Source organism: Drosophila novamexicana, unplaced genomic scaffold (genome assembly GCF_003285875.2).
Source record: "Drosophila novamexicana strain 15010-1031.04,08,12 unplaced genomic scaffold, DnovRS2.1 tig00000024-arrow-pilon, whole genome shotgun sequence".
Taxonomy (NCBI): Eukaryota; Metazoa; Arthropoda; class Insecta; order Diptera; family Drosophilidae; genus Drosophila; species Drosophila novamexicana.
In genome coordinates, this window is record NW_020824768.1 from 738888 (window position 1) to 760226 (window position 21339).

General features: G+C 41.7%; 1 protein-coding gene across 1 annotated transcript; it reads right to left on the minus strand.

Annotated features, from left to right (window-relative positions):
- Nucleotides 1-9: 9 nt before the first annotated feature.
- LOC115771293 (rhythmically expressed gene 2 protein) lies at nt 10-1069 on the minus strand. Its single transcript, XM_030716918.1, has 3 exons — nt 791-1069; nt 640-728; nt 10-574 (listed from the first exon to the last, which is right to left on the minus strand). Exons 1-3 carry the CDS (start codon nt 946-948, stop codon nt 36-38), a joined length of 786 nt encoding a protein of 261 aa, XP_030572778.1. The 5' UTR covers nt 949-1069; the 3' UTR covers nt 10-35.
- Nucleotides 1070-21339: the final 20270 nt, after the last annotated feature.

Here is a 21339-nt window from a genome sequence, read left to right on the forward strand (position 1 = left end):
ATTTGTTAATTAAGATCACATTTCATTATAATTGTCTACCAGACGACAGCACCGTCAGACAGCTTTTTGTGAAAGTCATAGAGGCTGGGAAAGACGTGATTCCTGTTGATGTCGACGCCATACTTCTTGGCCAGATACGAATAGCTCTTCTCGTGCACCAGCGCCGCATGCCAGCCCACCTCCTTGGCGCCCAGATAGTCCGTGGTCGGCCCATCCCCAATGTGCAGGCACTCCTCCGGCCGTAGCTTCTCCAGCCCAGATTCAGCCATGGCACGCTCAAAAATAGCCGCTTGCGGTTTCTCAGCCTTCGCCGCATACGAGTTAAGCGCAAAGTCCAAGTACCGATCAAGTTTTGTGTTGCGCAGCAGCGCTTCAAGTCGCGGATCAAAGTTGGCTATGACGCCGACCTTGCAGTGTTTATCCGGCTGGTTGTGCTTGCTCAGCTGCTGCAGCAGCTCCACGCTGCCGTTGCACGGCTGCCAGCATATGGTTGTCTTGTACAGCTCCAGCAAATGGCTGACAAAGTTATCTAACTTTGCATCGGGTATGGGTGCGCCGCTCTCCGCGAAAGTGCCTTGAGAGCAAATCAATGAGTATTTTAGCTTTTGCACTTTGAACCAGCTGCAGTTTATCGCCTACCTGCTATCAGCTGACGCCACCACTGCTGCCACTCAAGACGCGGGGACGTCTCAACGCCAAAATTCGGATAGTCGCGATTCATCTTGTACCTGGAGAGTACCACAAGGAGTAGCTAAGAATGCGTAGCTTATCTGCCAATTGCTGTGCTCACCAGTTCGCTTTGAAGTTCTTGGCCAGCTCATTGTTATCGCAGCGCGCACCGAATAGTGCTCCGATTTCGCCATATTGCTTGCCGGGACTGGTGCGAAACTGCAGCAGCGTATTGGTCACATCGAAGGTTATCAGACGAAAGCGATTCAGGCTGCGCATCTTTGCTGGGGTCTTCTCTCTATCTCTCTCTCTCTCTCTGTGCTAAACTGACCTGTTGTCTATTTACTTGTCGATTTCTGCGCCTTGCGTTGCGTCCGAGTTCAGTTCGCGTACTACGTGAGCCGAGTCCATAATTATTTTCTATGACCGCTGCTGCTGCTTCTGCTGCTGCTGTTGTTGTTCTTATCAGCAAACAGATTTGTGAATCTATTCGTGTGTGTGTGTGTGCGTGTGTGTTTAGCTGTTTGTTTTGCTTGTATCTCCAGCTGGTTGGCAATTCATTAATGACAAGTCCCATAACTGTCGCTTGTCTTTATCAGTAATCAACTTTGTATTGATTTGCATTAAAAACATGTTGATAAACAAAACCCGTTCATCGATCGCTTATCTGTTGTGATTTTTCTTGCTTGAAACGCGCGCACTTGGTTGCGCGGCGTTGCCAGCTGGCTGCCAGCTAGCGTCAGCTGGCAACTACGCTGCACAGCACTGCCAGCTGCAAGTTTTGCTGCTTAGCAAAGACACCCACCTGCGCGGTAGGCGCGCGTGTTTGAAATTGAATTTAACTTGCCTGCACTCAATTTTCGTTAGCTGCAACGTGCGCTTTGGCGCCGTCGACGTTTCGAGGTCGACGCAGCAGTCGGTTACGTTTTTGCCAAAATATGTGGCGAGGCAACTTCGCATATGGAAGACGTGTCAGTTTTATTAATGCTCGTGGGAAGCAATAACAAGCAGCCGACAACAACAACAACAACAACAACGACAACACAACTTGCACGTATCTGCCGTTTTGACCTACCAACTGTCTACCTGGCTCAAGTTGCGGAATTATATTTGTTTTTGTTGTTCTTTCAGTACTGCAAATGCAAAAAATAATATTGATGTGCAATCAGTGTGACCAGCTGAGCTTGCATCATTTAATTTAGTATTTAGGAGGGTAGTGTTTGCAGAAAGCGTATTTGCTATTCGGTGTGATGTCAGGAGTTTGTAATTGCGGAGGATCAATTACGTTGAAAGTAGCGGGACAGCCAAATTTGTATCCTTTTATTGATGGGCAGCGGCAGCATGCGAGGCAACAAATATAAAGCATAACAACAATAACTACACTCTCGCACACACACACACACACACACACACATGCACAAATGAAATGCCGTAGAAGGTATTCAACGAAATTCCAGTGAAAACACACATAAAAATAACAAAAGCATAAATTCATTCATACCCAAAGCGGCGGCTGCACCGACACCGACAGCTACCAACAATAGCAGCCGCAAACCCAATGGACCAAAAGTGCTGCCCAATCACCCATACACACACACACACACACACACACACATACTGGGGCAACTTCTTTGTTGTGCAAACTTCAATGCGGGGATCGGACAGGGACTCGGATCGCAGCGCTTCGGTTGGCGGCCGCTGATTTTTGTTGACTTGCGCGCCCACAAAAACCAACAACAACAACAACAACAAAAAGAAGAAAAGCAGCAACAAAAAAAAAAAAATAAAAAACTTTCTGCTTATTTAATCTTTGGGCTGCGCCCAGATCGCAGCACTTTTGGTATTTGCCAATTTTGTTCGTTTTCGCTATAAATAAAGTATCAATATGCCTCAGCCCGTGCTTAGGTTCGGGTTTCTATGGAAGGGCGAGAGGGCCAACGAAAGCATACTCTGTAAATTCCATAAATGCCAGACATCGTTAGTGTTTTTGCTGCTGTTGTTTGCTGTTTGTCATTTTTGGTAGGGCCCCGACTGCAGCATTATTTATTTGGGCCAAATCGAGCGATACCAAGAAGAGGCGAGGTATGCTTGGAATTTACTAAAAACTTCATTTTGAGCAACGGGCATGTTGTTCAACAGCTTGAAATATTCTTGATGCGCTTGGAATTGATAGTCACATTTAATCTTACAATTGTAAAAGTGAGCTATGATAATATTTAAATGAAGTTCCTACAGATTTCGCTTAGTTATAGATTCCGTTAAGTTAACCTAGTATTCGAAAAGTTTACATATGCAATCTACCAGGGCAATAATTATCCGGGAAACGTGCCTCAATTCCAGGCTAGTGTATTGCCTGGTTTAAGCGAGCTTCTGTATCTGTATCTCTATCCATATGCGTATCCGTATCCATATCCATATCCGTATCTGTATCTGTATATGTATCTGTATCAGTATATATAAATGTATCTGTATTTGTATCTGTATCTGTATCTGTATTTGTATCTTTATCCATATACGTATCCGTATCCATATCCATATCCGTATCTGTATCTGTATATGTATCTGTATCTGTATTTGTATCTGTATCTGTATCTGTATTTGTATCTTTATCTGTATCCGTATATACATCTGTATGTGTATCTGTGTCGATATCTGTATTCGTATCTTTATATGTATTCGTATCCGTATCCATATCCGTATCTGTATCAGTATATATGTATCTGTTTCTGCATTCGTATCTGTTTCTATATCTGTATTTGTATCTGCATCTGTATCCGTATCTTTATATCCGTATCACGTACTGTATCTTTATCCGAATTTATATCCGTATCTGTATCTGCCTCCAAGAACCAAAATTCTGGTATATAAGCCAAAATTCACTTTCACTCTATAATTTGTTTATCTTATTTAAGGACGCCTCAGAACTAATAAAAAGTTAAAAAATAAAATAAAAATATGCTAGTAACACGTGCATTGCAGATCTCTGCTTTAAATTACAGATACTTCCTTGGGCTAACTAGAAAGTTAATTTGATTGATCTCTGCAAACGTTTCGATTGCAGCTAAATAAACTTACAATAGATATCTACTGACACATGTCCTACCCAATGATTATTAAGTATTTACCTTCGTTTCGCCAACTACTTCAGTTGCAAAAAAACAAAACGAACAAAAAAAAAAAAAACAAAATGAAAAGGCCGCCCAACTTTCAACAAAAACTTTCCCAAGAAAATTAACCAAGCAACCAGCTCAACCAAGTCAAGTCAAGCCGAGCCGCCGATCCGCCGGGCCGCCGAGCCAAGCCAGAGCCAGAGCCAAAGCAAACCAAGCCAAGTCAAGCAGCCCAGCCAGCCAGCCAGCCAACCAACCAATAATAATAAAGTCAATGACTCCCATGGAATTTCATGTTGGCCCTTTTCGAAATGTGTCTGCCAGTCGGTCGGCCCAACTCCAACTTGGCTGCTTGGCTGACTGGCCGTCTGCCCGTCTGTCTGTCTGCCCGTCTGCCCGTTTGTCTGTCTGTCTGTCTGTCTGTCTGTCTGTCTGTCTGTCTGTCTGTCTGACTGGCTGCCTGACTGCCTTTTAATATTATCTGCACTTTGGGTCTTTGGCTGCCGCCGCTTTTGTTGTTGTTGTTGTTGTTGTCGCTGCAGTTGCTGTTGTTGTTTTGATTGGTCGTTTTAACCTGTTTGCGAATTTCAACCATGTTAATAAATAATTTTTAGAGGATTCGCCTGTACGCTTAGGAGTTGCCAGCAGCAGCAGTGGCAGCAGCAGGAGCAGAAGTACCTCTGGCCATTGGCAGTCTTTGGATTAGATTTGGCTTGTTGCTGCTGCTCTGCCCGCCTCTGTGTGCCTTGAAATGCGGACAGACAGCGCCTGTGGCAGCCTCGCCCACAAGTCCATGTCAACACTTCTTAGTTTACAGTTCGCACAACAATCTATCTGGCAACGCTTCTCATTTTTTGCTTGCCGCTTACCAACACTAAAGCTATAATGCAATATTGTTTGTTAAATGAGTGTTGCAAATGGCGTTGTGCATTTCTTTGGCACCGTTCTTAATTTCCCATTTTTAAGTACCAGTTCTTATAAGAAGGAAATCTCTTGATTACAAACTAAATCGAAAGTAAAATTTGGAACTGACCTCCATTTAATTTTAAACATGCTCAAAACTATGCAGCGAAACGCTTGCCCAAAAGTATGCTAGCCAAAATTAACGTATCTAGATGATAATGTCTATTTTTGGAAATTTGGATTTATAAGCCTATAAGTAAAAAGATTTCCCAAGACTTCAAAACTAAAGCAATTTTCATAAGGTATCCCTCTTTACGATCATGGTTTGATCACGATATAAATTTGATATTATCTGAAATTTCTTGTCAAAAAATCTGTATTTAAAGATGTTCCTTTTAGACTTTAAATATTTATGAGAGACACCCTTTTTTCATGGTTTGCAAACAAATTTTGAGTATAGAATACCCCAATTATTATTTATAGTTCTTCAGAGACATATGATATATATAAATGAAAAGATTCTTAAAGGGTTTAAGCTTTAATGGGGTGAAACTCTTAATTAATTCAACAATTATTTGTAACTCGACTTCCACAGAGGAAGCTTGGATTCTGCGAAAAGTATGAAACACGACTAAGCTGAATTTTCATAAAGAGCCTTGTGCATGAATTTATATCGCATTTAAATTCATATCCAAGGCACTTTATAAAAAGTCTTTGAGACGTGCTTTATATTTTTCACCCACCAAATCTATCAAGAAGGAATGGATTTTCCGAAAAGTGTAAATAATCCCGCAAATGTTTTGAAACAAAGATCTTTGAGAAAGAGTTTAAAGCCGATCGGAAGGTTTTTCACGATTATTCCACACTTTCGGGTGGAATATCCCAATTTCCACATAAGATAACTAGAGTGAAAATTTCCTAACTCCTACAGCTTGGAATGTGAGTTGATCAGCAATCAGTTTTATATATATATATAGGGAAAACAGGAATTGGTATTTTAAATGTTCTTATCAAAATAGATGCCATAAATATTGAATTTCCCAAATGGAAACCTTTAAGCTTCCATAATTTGGTCTTTACTCAATCAATTTGAAGGGGCATCAATTTGTAATGCCGATTTCTTGCCTTATTTGATGAAATGTTCATTTTTGGAAAAATATGATATTTAAGAAGCGCTTTACTATCTAACTTCCAGTAGGGACTGGCCACTTCACAGCTTCATCTGCAACTCGAACTCAGGTTTCCCAGTCGCTTTGGTTTGTTCTTGTTCGAAATTCCTGGTCCGCCTTTTGGCTTGTGTTTTGTTGGCGAGTCTCTGAGCGAGCATCTTTGGCTGCGTCTGCATCTTCGTCTTGGTCTTGGTCTTGGTCTTGGTCTTCATCTTCGTCTTCGTCTGCGGCAACGTCGTGTTCGTCTTCTTGGCCTTTGTCTGAGTTGTGTGCCGCTGCTGTTGCCTCTGGTTCGTTTGTTAAATGTTTGGGTTTTGTTTGAGTTTATTGAGTGAATTCCTGGAAAAACGCAAGAATTTGTCTTTGGTCGTTGTGTTTTTGCTTTTTGCTCTCGCTGCGGCTGCGGCTGCGGCTGCTGTTGCTGCACTCTGGACTACGACGAGACCAAAACGATGCCCAACGGCAGATCAGAGACTGTGAACCAGACGGCGCTGTAGATGGAGTTGGAGTTGGACTCGGTGGCCGAGGCAGAGGCAGAGACTGTGGCTGCGGCTGATGTCGTTGCCAGCGGTGCATAAAAATTCGTTCTCAAGGTGTCTGCATGGGTTTGAGCTGATGTAGGGTGGACAGGTGATTATGACTTTTTAGGAGGACACCCTAATGCACAGCACGATCAGCGGCAAGATCAAGACCAAACGGACACAATCAATACAAATGAGCCCGTTTTTACCGAGTCTGCAAACTAAACCGATTCGACTTTTTATTGAACCATAAACCGAACCTTAAACCAAACGAGTTGCTAAAAAAAAAACAGTTGAACCGTAAGAAAATGCCTGAGTTATCAATAAAAACTTTTAAATAATAAAATACCTTGGATTCATCTAGCCATATTTTGGCAGTTGCCAATTCGAATCTAGCCCCCAACTTCTATATGAAAATATGGAGGGCAGGCAATATTTTCAGTAGAAAGGGCACTTATAATTGAAATATAGAATTGTCTAATAATTCGTATATGTTTTATATATAAGAAACTAAGGCGTAAAGCCTTAATGCGGTACCTAAAATCATTTGAACCATCGACTTCTTTTTTGCTGGTTTGCTAGCTACTTAAGGATTTCACTTGCCAATCACTTGAGAGCTTTTAGCTGAATCACCGACTGTAGAAGATTTCCAAACATAATGCGGCACACACACAAATACACACACACACACGCACATGGCACAACACATTCATGAGGTCGGAAAATGCGGCGTTTTCCCCCAGTCAATGGCTTCCAAAAATAAGCGGAAATGCGTGCGTTAGACATTTTTTGCTATTTTCGACCGATGATTGAGTTGCAATGATTTAGGGAATATACAGCCATAGCTATATGGGCTATAGGCTATGGGCTATATGGCCATACGGAAGCATGGAATGCATATGTACCATTTTGTCTGTCTATATGGGGGCACCCGGAATAGCTAGCGCGCAGAGCAACAAAGGGCCCGGCCGACAGCGACAGACGCCGCATTCCGTTGCCAAACGGCGGGCACTGGGCATTCCCAGACAATGCTCAATGCCCCAATAGCGCGAGAGAGAGACAGAGGGTGGGAGGGAGAGAGAGAGAGAGAGAGAGGGGGAAGTGAGCTAGAGAGCTAGAGACAAAGGTTGTGCGATCTATATAGCTTCTATATATGCACACATACAAATACATATAACTTTAAATAAAACTTTTGCTTGCTGTGCAACACACACACACACACACACACACACACACGCACAGCATTTTTTATTTGCTTAGGATGGATTTTCCCTGTTGTTTCGCTGTTGATGATTTCGTTGCTTTCTTTTCAATTTTCTAGTTTTTCGGATCTTCTATTCTGTTTTCCTTTTTTTATTTATTTTTTTTTTTTTGGTTCTTTTCGCTACTTTATTTAGACGCTCAAAAATTTTGCTATTTTGTTGTTGTTGTTGTTGTTGCTGGTTTAAATTTCTAATTTTGTGGGCAAGTGAATCTGAATTTGAATTTACGCTGTAGGAATGATCTAGCATCTACCATACATATGTATGTACAGTACAGCTTGGCTACAGTGAATTAAGTAAATCTTTTGGGCTGCAAAAGGACTTCGAAGCGGGGTTTCCCAGATTGTACTGCATATATATAGTATATTCCATTTGTTGTTGTTGGTTCCCGAAGTAGAAGAAACTGAGCATCCAAAGAATTTCAATTAAGCAGCGTTCACTGTAATATTCCGCAGTTTCTTAAAGAGAAATAGATTGGCATAGCATAAAACTAAAACCCGATATATCTTTGGTAATTCTATTTCATAGATAGATCAGAGATTTACGAAAGACATACAAAATAATGTTATATTCATCCAAAAGACTTAAGTTCCTACAATATAAACTTTTTAAAAGGGTTTCCTGAGTTTCTGTGTAGAAAATGTATTCTTTTTGAAAATATATATATTATCTTAGCTTATTCATATTAAATTCCTTAGAATCTTCCTAAAGAATTTGTTTCTATGTCAATTTTATGGCACTTCTTCCAGCCCCCGCCCAGACAACGTTCCTTCAAAAGCCAACTGCCAACTTTGATGAATATTTGCTTTGGTTATAGCTCTACCACACTGAGTTCCTTATATTGTGGCTTTACTGTATGATGCATGCAAATAGCTTATGCGTCCCACAGATCTGTTCCGTATCCCGACGCTCGTCGCAGTCGCAGAGTCCATTACTCAAAGCAGATACGAAGAAGCGCTGGCGCGACCAGACCAGACCAGACCAGACGAAAAAAAAGAAGCATTTAATTTGTTTGCGCAGAGCAGCGGACATGGCTGCAGTTCGGCCGGCCAGGGCCGGGGGCGGGTATGCAGCCGCAAGAAGGGGGGCTCAATAATTTAAGCACGCCTAGAAGTAGGCAACGAATGTGGGTCACAACAAGCGCTGGCAAGGATCAGCTCGGCCAGTCGAACTCCGGCTGGATGAGTCATCCCTGAACAGGCGAGCAGCCCTGGCCGCCAAGGCAGCAACGCAGTTCATGTGAACGAAGCGCCACCGTTGCGACATTATCGCCATTCGGCCGGCGGCTGGCGCTGACGTCGACTGCGGCAGCGACGTTGGCGTCGTCTGCTGCTTCGTTTATTTTTGGCCTGTCGCTAGGCTATTTTTTGACTGTTTCGTCCACGGGCCGCAGCCGCGTCTGTCCCGACTGAGCGGGGGGGAGGATTGGGTGGCGAGCTGTTGGATCGCTGGGCGGCGTTGGGGGAGGGTGTGCATATGTGTGTGTGTGTGTGTGTGCGTGTGTGTGTGCGTGCTGGGCTGGTCGTTCTTCTTGCCTTTGCGCTGTGCTTTGCATGTTATTTTTGGTATAAACATCTTTATGTGCTTTTAAATATGCTGCGAAGTGACATTAGCTTTTGAGCGCTTTTCAGCTGGCTGCCGACTGGTTGGGGTCGAGCGGGGCAGACGGCGGGGCAGGGGTTGAACGGAACGAGACAGACGTCGCCGATCCGCTACAGAAATAAAATTTGTCACAGACTGTTAGATCACAGATGTGTGTGCCTGTGCCTGTGCCTGTGTGTGTGTGTGTGTGTGTATATGGCAAACATGGCTAAACATAGCCAACAGCGACAGGCGACGGGGCGTGGCGGGGGCTGCCGCTGCCGCTGCTGCTGTTGATGTTTTGATTGATTGTTGCCCCGACACCGCAGCTGCCCAAGGTGGCAACTCCGGGCTCCAATTGGCTTAGCACGAAAACTCAATTTTAGAGATGAGCTCAAGTCGAGCTTTTGTCTGACTCGTGCGTGACAAAATGCAAGGCACGATTAATGCATGATCAAAGCTGTTCGCTAATTGCAGACACGAAATAGTTTTAAAGACTTTTGATATTCCTGGTTGAAGTATACAAAGCCCTATGACTAAAAAAAAACAATTTCCTGGAAAATCATCTTAAAAGCAAAATTCTTTCTAATTTCAGAATCTTATTGCTATATCAAAACAATTTTTTTTATATTTTTTCCTGAACGAAGGTACTTTTTTTTTTAAATAATGAACAGCCTAAGCGAACTAAATGATTCATAAAAATTCCTATACTTATAAGTTTTCATTCATTAATTAAAGAAAACTCAATTTATGAATATTATTCTGAATAGAACATTTCTTAAAAAACAAATAAAATACAAGTTTCCTAAAAATAATATTCCTTAGATAATTGTTTGGGCATATGGAAAATATTTGAAAATGATTTAAGTTTTACTGTATATTAAGTTTTCTGACTTGTCACAAAAGCAACAGAATACAATTCATATTCAAGCTTGGAATATGACACCAGACCCTCATGAATCACACCTAGGCCTGGAATTTGAGCCCGTATCCTTGTTAAATCAGTTGGTTTAAAGATTTGCTTGCTTCGATTTTTGTTTATAAATGAGAATGCGGGCTAATATAATAATAATTATATTGAATAAAAATTCTTTGTCCCAATAATGATAATAATAAACCTTTAAATAAATATAATATTAACATTTAAAATAAAATATTGTTAATATAATTGAATAAATAATCGTTGGTTTAATGGAAAATTTGGCATTTAAAAAATCATCGTGTTTTGGACTTAGAAATAGTTTCATGGCCATCTCTAGTCAAGATCCAGCGCAGCTCTTGGCACACACACACTCACACACACACACTTATACACACACACATCCGTTGGCAATTGCATGTGCAGATGCAGATGGAAACGCTAAGCGCTTTTTCTTTCCTGCACATTTATTTTCGAATTATTGCGCACAGTTCTTGAGTCATGCTTCCGCATTCTTGGATGAAAATGACCGTTGGACCTGGACTTGCAGTTGGACTTGGACTTGGAGAGCTACTGCTGCAACATTGCAACATTGGCTACTGATGATGCCGGCCTTATTTGGCAAAAATTAGCAATGCCTTTGTGCGCTGCATTGTATGCAGATGCAGATGCAGTTGCAGTTGCAGCTTAGCTAGGGAGGGGGGTGGGGAAGGGGAAGGGGAAGGGGTTGGAGGGGTAGCCTATATGGCACACCCAAATGCAGGGCCTGATAACAAAGAGCAGAGCCGAGTCGAGCCAAGCCGAGCTGAGCAAAGCGGAGCGCAGCGGACGGACAGGCAACTGCATTCCAGGCATACCAGAGACCACATACCACATGGCAGCATACAACGGCGACGCTTTTCATATTCAAATGCGACGTGGCCCAAACCCAACGCGCCACGTACTTAACAAAACAATAACAACAACAACAATAACAACAACAACAACAATAATGCACTCCAGTGGACAAATGGAGACGCAGACGCGGGCGAAGCTGCCGCTGGCGTTGGCAATGGTGATGATGTTGTCGCTGCAACTTCAAAAGCTACGCTATTTGCGTAGAAGACTCAAGTGTGAGCCAGAGGAAGCGAGAGAGAAATATATAGAAAGAGAGAGCGAGAGAGACAGAGAGCTGTTGGATCTCTGTGGCGTCTCTAGGCGCGACTTTGATGCGGGCAAGTGCATTGTGCTCCAGCCGAGGGCCAAGCCAGCATGGCCAAAGGGAGGCTGGAAAGAGTTTGTTCAGCTACTCTGTCGATGCATTGCTGATACGATCAAAGCATCTATCATATAATGATTATAATCAGATAATTATCTATTAGTATTGTTGCCTATCGGAAAAGTTGTTATATACAAAGCAGTTTGTCCTGATTGACTGACTGACTGGCCGACAGACTGATCTGTCTGGCGATCTAGGCACAGTTTAAACCTTAAGAGCCGGAAAGCCAGTAGTTTTACTCTAGTCACCCTGTTAAGCACCCTGCTAAGCGTCCAGCTAAGAGGGGAAATTTGTTGGGAAAATTCCATGCGCCAGTATGGAAAAACCGCGGAAAACAATTGCATGAAACTTACGTTTATCATCCGATTGGCTTACAACTCATTTTCAAAGATGCTTGATACAATTTATTTTAAACATGATGGGCAAGGCTACCCGCTATTATTCTATATAGATATAAGTAAAAATTTCCCAACCCCATAACTCGGTCAAAACTCATCCGATTTTCATAAGGTTTAGCTTTTTGTCCATAGGTTTCCCTCCAGATAAATCCGGCATTTAAAACTGAACAAATATTTTGTAGTCGAAATTCAAGTCAAAATCTGCCCCAAGATCCGTTTATGGACATGGGTAAAATTTGAGACGTGTTTTACACTTTACGCAGAATCCTAGCTTTAAGTTTGGATTTTTATATGCATGCATACATGCACATATGTATATACATATATACGAACAAGAGTACATACATATATACATACATACATACGTACATACATACACACACACATACATATAACATACATACATACATACATACATTAATACATACATACATACATACATACATACATACATACATGCATACATACATACATACAAACATACATACATACATACAAATATACATACATACATACATGCATACATACATACATACATACATACATACATATATACATACCTACATACATACATACATACATACATACATACATACATACATACATACATACATATATATATACATACATACATACATACATACATACATACATACATACATACATACATACATACATACATACACACATACATACATACATACATACATACATACATACATACATACATACATACATGCATACATCTACATGCATACATCTACATACATACATCTACATACATACATCTACCTACATACATCTACCTACATACATCTACATACATACATCTACCTACATACATCTACATACATATCTACATACCTGCTCCTCCTCCTACTGCTCCACCGCCACCAGTTGCTCCTCCATAGGCCGTTGGAGCCAACGTTTCCTGCACTGTTGAGTTTTAGCAAGGCCTACTTGAATTCTTGAGAATCGAGGAGTAGAGCACTTGGTAGAAATTCGTTTTATTTAAATTTGAAGCACAGCGACAAATAAGCTTGGTCTGCGTTTGGTTTTAGAAAACAAGCATGCATGCATACATACATACATGCAAGCATACACACATACCATATACCAACACACACACACACACATGCATACACACGCACGCATAAAAATATACAACTTATATGCCTACGTACAAAGTACTTGTAAATATAAATATCGGACTAATAAGACTTTGAAAGACATCTTAAAAATATGTGCCTTCTTTGTACAATAAATCAAATTTTCAAATTTGGAGACAGATGGATGAACAGACGGACAGACAAACGGACTTGGCTAGATCGGCTATTGACTATTGATGCTGATCAAGAGTATATAAAGAATATATATTTTGGGGTCGGAGATGCTTCTTTCTGCCTATTACATACATTTACAGAAAACCATTATACCCTTTCTACCGATTTTCATTAGAGGAAGGGTATATAGATAATAATGAAGCTTGATTTTGGTGATCTATTTAATATAAATACTAATATGAAGCTGACAGACACGGGAATAATATTGTTTAGTTTTTATATCAATTAAATGACCCAAAAAAAAAAAAAAAAAACAAGTTATAACCACCAAAATAAAGCCAGGATGCTATTTCGAGAACCTCCCTAGCTCTATCCTCAACTCATTTTGCTATCGACCCTAAGACTTCTTTAAAAGCTTTAACTTTTTGTGAATTACAAGCGCAGCAATGATAACAGATCAGAGTAGATCGTGTATAATCTACATAACTATTTATTTAAACTACCTTTTTATTTTATTAGATGCTTGAAACTAATAAATAATCTCACAGAATAGATGCTGCTGGACCAAGCTATGCATCATGTGCCTAATTTTTATGAGAATTCCCAGGAACCACTTAGCTTAGTTTCCCACATTCCACAAATGTGTGTGTATGTGTTTGTATGCTGCCAAATATTGTATTACAAACGTTGATTTTTCATTTCATATGTATACATTTCATTGTTTTTCCATCTTTGTGTTCCCCTATATTTTATTAGGGGTGATAGATCCATTGTGCAAGTTGAGCGATAACACAGCCCAAATTAGTTCCAAGAGTTACAAGCAATTTATGTTTGGACTCATGAATGGCTCGTTTTTCCCGAGATGCAGTTGTTTTCTTGGTGAGAAAAGTGTCTCACGCTGCTCGATAAGAATTGATTGCATATTTACAGTATTTACTGTAATCCCCAATCTCTCTCTCTCTCTCTCTGCGCTGTTCAGTTCCTGGAAACTAAACGGCCTGCCCTTTGATGTCCTTAAATCGGTCAGTTCGCAGCCGGTTCGAGGTATCCATGTGTTGCCCTCGGATTGTTTGTAATCAACACATCACTTCCCACACTTGAGACGGCGGAGAATAGGACAGGGCAGGACACACAATATTGCGGCAATGTCACTTTGATATTGGCACACCCACAAACACACACGCACACACATGCTGAGACCAGGAGCTGGGCTACGTAGAAGCAGGCTCTAATCACTTCACATTTTTGTTTGTTGGTAATCTGTGGCACAGGAAGTTGTTGTCAGCAGAAATGATTACATGCTGGCTAAATTGAATGGTCCGTGGTGGTCCCCGGCAGTGCTGTTGGTGTTGCCGTTTCCAGGAATAACCCACAAAACCATTCAATGCAATAAATGCAACTGACCGATGCTGTCGTTAGGTTCTTGAGAAAACCCCGTACCTCCTCCTATTTCAAATGCCTGCTGAATGACTTCTACGAATTTTGCAATGCATCGATGCCGATGCCGATGGCGATGGCGATACCAGCTCCGATACCCCGATACCCCAATACCCCGATACCCTCTAATGCCACAACCGAGTGCTGACCAGCCACTTGGCCTGTCACACGCAGCGAAATCGCAGCGGCTAACTCAAGCGGACAGGCACAGGCCCCTGGGAGATAGGTCCGTAGCAAGGGCCAGGGGCAGGGGACCGTCCAGCAGCAATATGCCCAATTTGTTTGTTATGCATTTTGCCGACATTGATATTTTTCAAAAAACACCGCCTACAATGCAATCGCATTATTAACCCAGACACTTGAGTTTCCTATAGTCTGGTCTGGCTTTCTGTGGTATTCGGTCGCCGCTTCTAGGTCGTCGATCGTCTGGAATCTCTATCCATGTGTCGCCATGTCTGTGTGTGGAAAGATGAAGCTGGGAGTTCCCTTTACTGGAATCTATGCATTTATGGCAATATTAATTCTTGAAAGCTCAAGATGATTCATGAAATTATGAAAATTATTACACAAATTTAAGCAATCTAAAACTTGGATCTATTTAGATTCCGATTCCTTAACTGATCTTAGAGCTGAGATAATATTTAATTGGGGAAATTCATGGGTTTGACATGTATTCATATATATCCATATAAGTCCTGCAATTAGTTCTCTTTAGTGCCTATTAAACATTTCATATATACATTCAGATTGAAAAACGCCAATGCAGCAGCTTTTAATGCTTATCCTTAAAAAACCTTCCATATATACACAGATATGTTCATACATACATCCATACACACACACACGCATGCACACATGCATGCACACACGCATGCACACATGCATGCACACATGCATACACACATGCACACATGCATGCACAAATAAATTTAACTAGACTGCAAACGAGACCAGTAAAAATGAAAATAGTAAGAACCAAAATGTATATTGAAAGCAGAAAGCTTGTGTGACTCAGTTGAATTTTTGAGAATCGCATAGTAGGGCGCTATTAAGAAATGCATTTGTATTTAATTGCAGAGCAGCGGAAAGTTAAGTTGGGGTGCATTTTGATTTCAGAGAACGTATCTATATGCATACAAAAACATCCATACAATATGCAGCGCATTGAAATAAACTTTGCATAAGAGATCCACCCATTTGCCGATCGTGAAAAGTTTGTATGTTGCCCTTACCCCCTTGAATCACCATTTATAGCTGCCGTTGTGGAAGCTTGCGCTTAGGTTTAAAAATCGATCGAATGAATTACAAAAAGTTGACATCAGCAAATTTTCGCCTAATTCGCAAAATCGATTGATCTTGCGTAAATGTGCGCTTGATCCTCAACAGCTTGTGTATTCTAACTCGACCAGACCTTAAATAAAAGCAGCGATGGGAGAGAAGCACATCGACAATTTACCCTGATATTTCTTTTGAATGAAGAGGAATTAGGAGGCTTTTCACAGCTGGATCTGCCTGGATCTTAAAGTAAGTGAACCAAGCCACAACCCGGTCATTTTTTCCGCATATCGCCCGATTGTGTGTATAGAAGACAATCTGATCTTCGTGCCAGTTGATTTCCCAATCAAATTCCTCTATTTTACGATTGTATATGCCTCTCCATGTGTGGTATCTAAAAGTAACGAGCCTTGGGCATATTTGTCTATCTATTGGGGGCTGTTTGTCTCGTTTGACTCTTTCCCCCCTACCCGTCAACCCAGACTATCTATTTGACGTAACTGTCGCTACGTCTGTCCGTCTGCCCGGCTGTCTTTCCGGCTGTCTGTCAGCCCAGGCCCGGACCCGGACCCGGACCCGCCCGCTGCTCCGATCTGCGTCTGCTTTGTTATGGTTGGGCCACATTACTGCATTCCACATGCGCAAAGTTTGCCTTGATGTTTTTAGGGTGTTGATGTTGTTGCTGTTTTGTTTTTTCTTTTCTTGTGTTACAAAATCATTCATCGTACATATTAAAATTGTAAAAAGCAACAACAACAACTATATGTATGCATGTATGTGGGCTGCGTGTGTGCATATGTAGATAGAAACATATAAAAATTCTTTGCATTCCAATGAATCATGCTGCTGCTGTTGTTGTTGTTGCTGTTGTTGTTGCTGTTGCTGTTGCTTTAACTGCGACAGCGTCTACTTCTTCTTGTATACTCTAATTAGGTAACATTGAAGTATGTGTAGGTATGTACACACGTCTGGCACGTCGCTTGATTGTTGCTGTTGTTGTTGTTGTTGTTGTTGTTGCTGCTGTGTAGCTTTCAAAAGTCGCCACAAATTGTTTCGTATGCAAGTTGCTGCCACCGCTGCCACCGCTGCTGTTGCTGCTGCTGCCGTCGCGTAGCTGTTGCTGTTATTAGGCAGAGCAACTGCAAAGGCGACGGCGACGGCGGCGGCGACAGCGAAAGCGACAGCGACTGCTTCTTGGCACGCAGCGAACGCATGAAAACCAAGACCAAATATCTAAGAGAGATACGCACGTCTGCACTGAGCGAAAAGCTAGATGACATAGGCAAAAGTAAATGCTCATCAAGCCTGCAAATACATCAAAAATTGTCTTTGTTTCGGGTTCAAAGCGACTTCAGTTGTGGCATTTGGACCCGCCTTTTCAACAATCAAACAATTTATTTGTTAATTAAATAACCTGACATATCTATATTTTTGTCATAATAAATGAGCTGGTTCGAGGTCCGATGTTTAATTTTTTAAAAGAAAAAAAATAAAAACAATTCTTCGTTCAAATTTAAAAACTGCCTCTTTTCTGTAAAATGTAAAATTGTTAATCTCCCAGAAACTTATGATTTTTAACAAAAACATACTTTGAAAAAAAAGAGCATTATAAACCCTTTACCCATTTTCATAGGGCTCAGGGCATTGAACATATATAAATTCTGGGTTTGAACCGGCGAATAGCTCGAATCTTATTCGCATATGGAATTATATTTAATCTACGGCAAAATTAGTATTTTGATTTGATTACAATATTATTTTTTATGGGAATAAACTAGAGATAGTCTTTCACACGTGCGTTTCTCTCAGTGTCTGACCAATGTCTACAGTCGTGCTCTGCAGCTGTGTGTGTGTGTGTGTGCCTTTGTATGTCGTTGTAATTGTAAATAATGATGATAACACGATTACACGGCTGGTTAAGGAATTTATTGTAATTCGCTTGCCATTTGAGTAAGAAATTAAGACAACAGGTTGTTGCACAAACAATTGGCCAAAGCCAAGGCGGCAAATGAATCATGTGAAGCGGCTGGACTTGCCGCCGTGGCAGCAAAAGTTGACAGCAAAGTATTAAAAGAACATATACAAAATATCTATATATATGTATATATATATATATGAATTCAACAAAGATATCGATAGATCTGTGTGAGAGAGAGTGATTAAAGGCATAGCTGAAATAGCTTTGGACAGGCAATCGTTGCGCCCTCCCCTTCGCACCCCACCGCACACTCGCTCCCCCTGCTGCTGCCACAAGCAAAGTCCGTGTCCGTGTCGCATGCCAAGCGCCAAGTCTCAGTCACTGTCAGCAGTTGCAGCGGCAGCAACAACTTCAAAAATGTGCAGTCTGCTGCTGCGCTCCCCGACTCCCATCCCCCCTTCTCCTTCCCTCATCCCTGCTGCTGCTGCTTGCAATGTTGAAAATTGTGAATGAAATGACGGCGGAGGTCTAACCTCTTTCGCTTGGAATGCGGTATTGGTATTGCGAGTTGCCACTGCAACTGGTTTGCAGCGCCTCAGCTCCCCACTGACCCCTCTCCCATTCACACACACACTCTCTCTCTTTCTCTCTCTCTCTCTGTCTGTCTCTCTCTGTTGCAGTCGTTCGCTGTCAGCTCTCTTTTCGTTCATTATCGCTTTGCTGGCACGAAAGTGTGGCGTTAGCTGGCCCCCATGCTATGTGTGCGTGTGCGAGTGTGTGTATGTGTACGTATGTGTACGTATGTGTGTGTGTGCTGCTCTCACGCTCAGCTTGTATTTGTATTTGCCGCTTCCTCGACCGCCTTGACGCCCACCTCTCACCTAGCCCCAGTCGAAGAGTATCTGCGCAGTGCGAACTACGTGATCAAAGTCTCTGCTCACACCCCCCACTCCCAACCTGCTCTGCCCTAGCCAGCGTTAACGTCTCAGCGACGTTTGCACTACGATTAGTGGCGTAAGAGCGGCTGCATTGGTATGGGTGCGTGCGTGTGAAAGAGCGCGCGCTTGTGTAGGTGAGAAATTGGCGCACATGTGCGCGTGTGAGCGATCAATTGGCGCTTGCGTGTGTGTGTATGCGCGCGCGCGTATGTGTGTGTGTGTGTTGGTATGCGTGTGTATTTGTGCTCGCGTGTGCGGGAGCTTGCGTGTATATGTGTGTGTGAGTGAGAGATACTAGCTTTTTGTTGGGTTTTGACATATTTGTTGTTGTTGTTTATTTGGAGAGCCGCCCCAGCTTTTTGGACATGGGGTGCACGAGAAGTGGGAGGGCTTCGAATTTGCTCTTTGCTGTTGTTGTTGCTGTTGTTGTTGTTGTTGTTGTTCGTTTTGAGAGCGACAAAAAAACATAATGGCGGCGATTTGATAGAAAACTCAAAAATTGCGTTGTAGCAAATTGTTTAAACTTTTCAACATTTTCTTGCCTGCATTCTATTTTTCATATATTCGATAGGGCGGGGCAGCTACATAATTAAATTTATATTTTATTGATTATTCAAAATTCGAAAATAATTGACGCCAAACTAATACAAACACTTCTATTTGGACATTTTCCTTCTTTTTTTTTATAGTAATTACAACGTAATTGGGCTATTTTCCAAGTTGTTTACAACATTTTGATGTCATATTTTATTTGTATATATTTTTTATTACCCTGTTTTTCTGGCCATATTGTTTTTATATACATTTGATAATCTTTCAAAAAATGTGGACGTCAGCGAGAGATTTTATTACAGTACAAGTTTTTCATGTCAAGCCTTTGGCAGTATTGAAAATAAATGCATTTCAATAAAAAGAGTTAAAATGTATATATCAAAACTATATTTTAATAGTTAAGAAACGTTTGCCCTGCTCTTAAAAGCACATAAGACAATTGTGAACCATTTGCAATGGACGCAGGACTCATACAAATATATAAAGTTTTTCATTTAAATATAAATAGTTCAAATGCCATTTATTTTGTTAATAAAAACTATTTGTTTACTCTTGCGAAAAGTCAATTTAGTGGAAAATGAGAAAATTCTCAAGCGCAAAGTCTCATAGTACTAGAAATGGAAAAGTACATCATGTATAAGACATTCCTACCTACCTGAGTAATAGATTTTTACTTTCGTTGTCAAACAATGCTTCCTTCAATTGATTGACAACGAGAAATTGAAATTCCATAATGTTTCATTAAACTAGCAGTAACGGCATTTCACATCCTTTTCCCCAGAGCTACGCACCTTTACCCAGGTCATATTAGCAGCAGGCTCTGAGCACCTTTTGCCAGTTAGTGCAAGGCTGCTACACGGAACAAAACCGAATTCCAGACCAGAACAAGCTGCGCTCGACCCTTTCATTTATTTTTTATTTGCGCAAAAAAAGAAGCACAAAAAATAAACAAAAAGCATTAAAAACAAAAAAAAAAACGCATAGCATGCAAATTTATTTAGCGCATTAACAAACGCAACGCGATGCGATGCGTGGCGGCATGGAGGGGCGGGGCCGGGGGCAAGGGTAAGCAAAGAGGCATAAACAGGATATGGACATGGAAAAAATGCGAGTAATTATGTATGAATATGTGTTATGTATGTATTATAATTAACATTTCTGGGAAAATTCGAATGCGATGCGCAGGACAAAAGGCAAAAGACCCAAAGCCAAAGCCGATGCCGAGGCTGATGCTGCGACTGAGACGCAGACGGAGACGTAGACTGAGACGCAGACACATCCAGACAAGACCAAGACGCACAACAATAACAATAACAACAGCGGCGACCCCGACGACCGCGACAACAACAACAACAACAACGACAACAACGACAACAAACAAAAACAACAACTGACAGAAAAGGTAACGTGCGGCAAGGTACGAAAAGGGATTTGCGCCTGCGCCACTCACACATTTCCCATTATAAATGAGCTGAGCGCTGCGTCCGTGTCCGCATCCACGTCCACGTCCATGTCCAGGTCCAGGTCCATGTACGCAGCAACCACGTCCACATCGACTTGTTGTTGTTCTACTGGTTTTGCCAGATTATGTGCGGATTTTTGCACAGTCGCAGTCGCAGCTACGAGCCCAAAAATGCCTGCCAGAAATAATCATAATGAACAATATGCGGCGCACAGGCCGCATGCCTCCAGGAATAACAGACTCGGCCCCGTTGACCATCCGCCAAAAGCCGAATTCAAAAGAAAAACAGCAACGCCTCCTTGCCTCCTTGCCACTCCGGCTCGATTGCCACTGCCACTGCCACTGCCACTGCCACAGCTACTGCTGCTGCTGCTGCTGCGGCTGCTCCTTGCAGCTGAGCGCGTCCAGTTTTTCTGGCTGAGTAGCTGCACGGCTTTAACTGCCTAATGAACAGCCCATAAACCTGATGATAGCCATAATGAGCAGAATATAGGGCCCAAGCTTCCAGTTTGTCTATCAAGACAATAATTGCATATTGCAAGAATAACCCTTCGAACAAGCCTATTTATGTTAACCGGAATTGATAATAATAAAGCTAAATCTCTCATCTGATAGCCCCTATACATAAGGTATACCTCCGATAGCTTTTATATTGGGGTAAAGTTAAATTGTGATCCCAGTCAG